At 47.9% G+C, this 6000-nt stretch overlaps 1 protein-coding gene across 1 annotated transcript; it reads left to right on the top strand.

Annotated features, from left to right (window-relative positions):
- On the top strand, positions 1-3023 carry DPEP2NB (DPEP2 neighbor). Its single transcript, XM_019455506.2, has 2 exons — positions 1-454; positions 1591-3023. Exons 1-2 carry the CDS (start codon positions 388-390, stop codon positions 1887-1889), a joined length of 366 nt encoding a protein of 121 aa, XP_019311051.1. The 5' UTR covers positions 1-387; the 3' UTR covers positions 1890-3023.
- The last annotated feature ends 2977 nt before the right edge of the window (positions 3024-6000 follow it).

Raw genomic sequence — 6000 nt, 5'->3', positions numbered from 1 at the left:
GTACCATACAACCAGGCTGTGTCTTAGGTTAATCTTGTCTCTCAAGCCAATGGCAGAATGTGGGTTTCTCTTGCCCTCTTTTGGTCCCTGGGGCTGTGCCGGCCTATAGGTATGCTCCACGGGAAGTGGCTGGGTGAGGAGAAAGATGGGAGGGCCCAGGCAGGGTGTTCCTCTGCCTCCACTCTGCTCTCCTCCAATAAAACTCAGAGAGCCTAAAAGCTGCCCCTCAAGTCACAGATTCCTTATGTGACCTCACTGGGTAGTGATGACCTCACAGGCCTTTTCACAGTTACCATGACAGGGTAACTACACAAACGTGGTGCTTTCAGGAAAGCTTCCCTACCAGTTCTCTACCAGATACCAGTCTGTTTGGATGCCTGAGAGAGAATGTCTGACCGGATCTTCTATATTCATTCTAATTTGTCCTCTGTCCCCTGGGAGGGCAGCACAGCAGGTAAGCATAGGCCAGGCATCTGTACAAGAGTCACTGGTGTACACACAACTTCACATGGCTGCCACATGTTGCTTTGGGGCTTGCCCGCCACACCTCTGAGCTTCTCCAACTGTAAGTAATAGCCCTCAGGGACCCACAGTGTTCCTGCTCATTGCCGAAGACACGTAAAATGTCATCCCTGGGCAACTATTCAGAAAGCTTCTAAACTTTATAAATGTAGCTTTTCCCTTTTGGGCTACAAGATGCTTCCATTCTGACCCTTTCCTGATCGGCCTCTTAGCAAAAGTCGAGCGAATTTTTGTTGGCAAGTAAGAAATGGAGCAGTTTGAGGAAGAACCGTTGAGGTCCGCTCATGAACCTCCCCTTCAAACCCAGGCACCTTCACCATGCTGTCGTGTAAACATCCACATGGGGCCCCTCAAACACACCCCAAACGGAGCTGCTGAGTACTGGGGTAAGGGTGGTGGTGTCATGTGCACGGGCAGAACAAAAGAGCCAAGGAGAGTGATGAAGTGATACCAAGACTGGAGGGTTGATGAAATGGTGTCCCAGGAGGTTGGGTTGATGTGAGCCTAGACTTGCTACCCAGAATCTGGCTTTGAACCTCCTGATCATTCTGCCTTAATATTTGGCCATTTTCTAATCTAGATAAAAATATTAGAGGGCTAGAGGACAGTGTGGTTGAAACAGGCAGTATGAATGGGGCCCAAGAGGAGTTGCCCAAGAGGAGATGGGAGGGTTTCTTAATCCATTTATTTTAGGTTATTTTTTCCAACACTTGAAAGGTATTTCCATTAAACCTTCAGAAGTTACAGACCTTACGAATTTCCCCCCTATGGAAGGGAGAGATGGAGGGGATCCTGGTTGCAACTGTTTTCAGGCTCTACTGTTTCCTCTGAGAATGGGGAACAGATTTCCAGGTCTCCTGCTGCTGCCATGAGCTCCAGAGAATCACCTTTGCAGCCATGTTCCTTCTCTAGGGGACCCATTGGGGTGACTGGCCAAGGCTGTGTTTTGAATACCAAGCAGATTAAAGGGCTTCAGCCAGAAACTGGGAGAGACATGAGAGGGGAGGTCCTGGCAGGACACTGTATACAGCAGAAATGACTGATTAGATCTGATTTTCTTTCCAACAGCAGGGGCTCCCTCTTCTCCTACACCTGGTCACTACCATGTCCTCTACCGAGGGTGTGGAGAAACCCAGGTGGGCTGGCATGGGGAGACGTACTGCCTGGTTGGTGGCTACCGGACCTATGGGGATGCTCCTGTGGCCACCCCAGCAAAGATGGAAGCAGAGAAACCAATTCCCAGCCAGGCTCCCAAAAGACGTCGAGCTATGGCAGAGTCAAACAAAGATGTAGGTTGCTCCAGCCCCAAAATTCGGCGATTGAAGCACAGTGGCAGGAGGCTGACCCCAAAGAAGCTTGCTGACTGAGCCACTTTACAGGAATGGCAAACATTTAACTGCCTAAGACAGCTAATGCCTCTTCCTGAAGTGAACCCCCACTGCCCACCACTGGAGATTAGAACCTGAGCCATTCTGTCTGAGCCTTCCTCAGCCAGGAGCCTCCTTCCATACTAACTGGCCATGGGCAAGGAGCCATAGAAGCTGAGATTTGAAATGAAAGCCTGCTCTGAACATCCCAGAGCCAAAACTGGCCTGGAAGAAACCCTGATGTTTCTCCACTCAATCCTGTAGAGTCCCTTCTCAGGAAGAAGAAAGCAAAGTTTGCACTCTTTGAACCAAGGAGGATGCAGGAGCAGAGGGAGCGTTCAGAGTGTCCTTAGCAGGGACTCAGTCCATCAGATGGACTCTTGCCCTGAGTCATTCATTGCCAGCAGTCACCAATTAAACCAAGAGGAGCTGGACTTTTTTAAACTGAAAAAAGCAATATGGGTCTACCGAGGGAGCCTCTTGTCTGGAGTGGCAGGAGGCAGAAAAAGGAAATCCAGGAAGACCCGCTCCCCAGAGCAGGAAGAAAATGGAGAGTTGGGTGGCGCCACCACTGAGGCTCACGTGCTCCTTCATTCCCAGTCCTTCTTAGCCCCAGTGGGATTTCTTACTGTTCAATAAAATGGTTTTCTCTAACATATTTGACTTGAAATCCAGCTTGTCCAAGGCCAGGCCCCAAATCTTCCTTTTCCCTTGAAGTACATTTCCACATGGGGTATCTGGTGCTCTAACACCTTCTGCCTCCAAAAAAGACCCGTGAGTGCAGCTTCTAACTGTATGGCTACCATAATGACACCCGTGCAAATTGGGGTAGGACACAGGCAGGTTCTTTAGGAGCCCAAGGGTGGCTGGGTGGTTCAATTGGTTAAACGTCTGATTCTTCATTTCGGCTGAGGTCATCATCTCACAGTTCGTAAGATTGAGCCCTGTGTCAGGCTGCACGCTGACATCAGGGAGCCTGCTTGGGATTCTCTGTCTCCCTCTCTCTCTCAGCCCCTCCCTGGCTCATGCTCTCTCTCTCTCTGTCTCTCTCTCGCTCTTGCTTTCACTCTTGCTCTCACTCTTGCTCTCTGTTGCTCACTCTCTCTCTCTCTCAAAGTAAATAAATAAACTTTAAAAAATGGTGAGCTTAATGAGAACTTCCCCCTGTTTTGTGTGTGTGTGTGTGTGTGTGTGTGTGTGTGTGTGTGTGTGTAAGGAGATGGGAGGCAGGACTGAGAAGATGTTCTGTGTGTCAATCCACTTTCCAATTTACTCAACAAATATTTATTGAGCACCTGCTAGTTGCTTGGAGTATATCAGTGAATAAGATGATTGAAATCCCTCTCTTCAAAATACCCACAAACTAAAGAGACAAGTAAATTTATATAGTTTCAAGTAATTATACCTGCTATAAAGAAAAGTAAAATAGGATAAGAGTATAGTGTGATGAGGGGGTGCTAGGTTCCACAAGGTAAGCAGGGAAGGCTTCTTTGAGGAGGTGACATCTCAGTGAAGATGTGAGGGAATCCTGTGAAGAGCTGGAAGGAAACTATTTTTGGAGGAGGAAATGGCAAGTGCAAAGACCCTGAGGTAGGAATGAGGCTGGCCTGTTCTAGGACCAATAGAAAGGTCAGTGTGGGCAGAGAAGAAAGAGAAGAAAGAGATGGTTGGAAAAGTAGACATGGGCCAGACCATAGCAGGCCTTGTCAGCCATGTTGAGGAATGTGGATCTGAAGTGTGAGGGGAAATCCTAGGTGGGAGTTGAGCAGAGTGGTGAAATGATCAGATATAGATGCTAAGAAGATCATTCCAACTACTGTGTGCCATGGCAGCGAGGTGCTGGCTGTTACCAATAAATGTCTCTCTCAGCAGTTACGGGGACAACTGGTCCTGGGGAGTGGGGGTAAGAGAAGATCCTCAGAGAAGAAAGAGCACAGGGTGTGTGTGGGCCTCTGTGCTAGGCCCACCCGCCTCAGCATCCCACATCAAAAGGGGGCACTGTCAGCAGCATGTAGCCCTCAGGCCCAGATGAAGCCACTCACCCTGTGGATGGCACACACACCCTCAAGGGCCACAACAGCAAGAGTCTTGCTCCTCCCTAGACACCCTCAAGGCCAGGAAAGGTCCCGATAACTTAAGGAGTTTCCCTAACCTGGGTTAGAGGAAGGAGGCAGCACAGGCCCTGCCTGGGGCATTCCCACTTTGAGTCTCAACTAACCCACAAAAGACAGCTAATGCCTCTTCCTGCAGCAGCTCCCACTCCCCACCACTGGAGATTAGAACCTTACATTGCTGATACTTGGTGTGACTGAGGAAGATTTGCGATCCTAGAGGAGTCAGGTAGGTTGGCAGTTCCCAAACATGAGGCAAACAGATTCACCTGCGGCTCCTAGGGAAACCAGAGATCCCCAGCACCTGTATCAGTCCTACTGAATACATTTTTAGGGTGGGATCTGGACATCTGCAGTTTTACATTTTTCTCATAATCATGATTTCATAGCAAATACAAGTGACCGAGGAACCTGTAAAAGAACACCATGGAATACAATCAGCAAATTCCAAGACAGAAAACTCTAAATGACAAAGGACATGATTTTTTCAACAAATAAATTGCAAGGAAGAAAGAAGAGGAACAACAACAAATGCAATGCAGTTGGCTTTATCTACATTATAATTAAAACAATTATTTAAAAATTAGGCAACCAGGGAAATTTGAACAGAATAGATAATTTATGATATTGAGGAAGTATTGTTGACTCTCTTAGGTGCCATAACGTTATGGTAGTTGTCTTTTATTTTTTATTTTTTTTTTAATTTTTTTTTCTTTACGTTTATTTATGTAGTTGTCTTTTAAAAGAAGCTGTTATCTTTTAGAGATGCAAACTTAAATATGGAAGGACTAAATGTTTGATTTGCCTTAAAACTATTCTGTAGAAGGGGATGAGTAAGGTATAAATGAAACAAAATGGGACATCCATGCTTGTTAAAGCTGGATGATTGGTACATAAGTGTTCAATACACTCTTCTACTTTGTTTGAAATTACCCTAATAAACAAATTAAATTGAAAGTAACCCTAAGTTTAAAAAGGTGCAGCATCAGGTACAGCCAGATGTTCAGCCAGATTTGGAATCAGTGAGGACTCGGGTGGTCAGCGTCATAGGGTAAACTAGCTGGCGGGAGCCACGGCAGCCAGGCAGAGGAAGGCAGAGTTCCTGCATAAAAACAGGAGGCACGGAGGGCTCTGAGGCAGGGTGTGCCGTGTAGCATGTTGTTGCAGATCTGACAGGCCTCAGAGACAAGCACGCTAGGTTGAGCAAAGAGATAGCATGTCTGAGCTTGAGGCTAAACGACAAATCACATACGCCAGACGGTAGATGTTTGTTTGATCAGAGCTGGTTCCCGACACCTGGTGTCCACGCAGCCCACCCTTCTGGATGCTTATGTCAGCCGATGTGGTAGACAACTGAAGACTCGTCCAGACCCCTCACTGCGTATCCCAGTAAGGGACCAGCTCCAGGGGCTGATCAGTAGTGAATATCTAGACAAACAGATGATGTAAGGGGCTTAAAGCCCCTCCTGGTGAGAGAGGCAGCAGCTGGAAGTCAAGAAGTCCGTGGAACCCCTATCTGACTTGGCCAGAAGGGCATGATGTGGTCATCTGCCTGTCCAGCTGCTGGTCTCCCTAACTTTCCTCCCCTTCCCCCAGGGTCAAGGAGGGTTATGTCCTAGGGCTAGTAGTCTACTCTCTCTACCACTGCTGGCTTCCCCAGATGGCTTCCTTATGTCCTGTAAGGCCACACTGAAGACAGAGCCAGTCTAGTCCAACTTTGGCGAGCCTGGCAGTGGTGAACAGATGAGTGCCATGTGCAGAAGCAAACAGGACAGACCTTATGAAATGGCTGGCAGTCATTCTCCAAAGTTCTCTTTCTTCAGGGCCTGGAGCACCCACAGAGGAGGAGCCCAAAGAGATAAAAACTCTGAGTAACTCTGGCCTGGGGTCCCAGAGAGCCCTGGAAATCAAAAGGCTAAGTACAGTCCTCCACCACAAACTCAGTCCCATTGTCCTCACAAGGTGACCCAAATTCATGAATCCCCCTGCCCAGTGTTCTG

Source organism: Panthera pardus, unplaced genomic scaffold (assembly GCF_024362965.1).
Source record: "Panthera pardus isolate Hobbes unplaced genomic scaffold, ASM2436296v1 HiC_scaffold_19, whole genome shotgun sequence".
Classification (NCBI taxonomy): domain Eukaryota; kingdom Metazoa; phylum Chordata; class Mammalia; order Carnivora; family Felidae; genus Panthera; species Panthera pardus.
The sequence above is the reverse complement of the archived record's forward strand: the minus strand, read 5'-3'. Positions and strand labels throughout refer to the sequence as shown.

Excerpts from the sequence above, each read along its gene's own strand:
- DPEP2NB (XM_019455506.2), top strand. The coding sequence starts at position 388 with ATGTCTGACCGGATCTTCTATATTCATTCTAATTTGTCCTCTGTCCCC. Across the intron at positions 455-1,590 it reads CTGGGAGGGCAGCACAGCAG|CAGGGGCTCCCTCTTCTCCT; the intron begins GTAAGCATAGGC and ends TCTTTCCAACAG.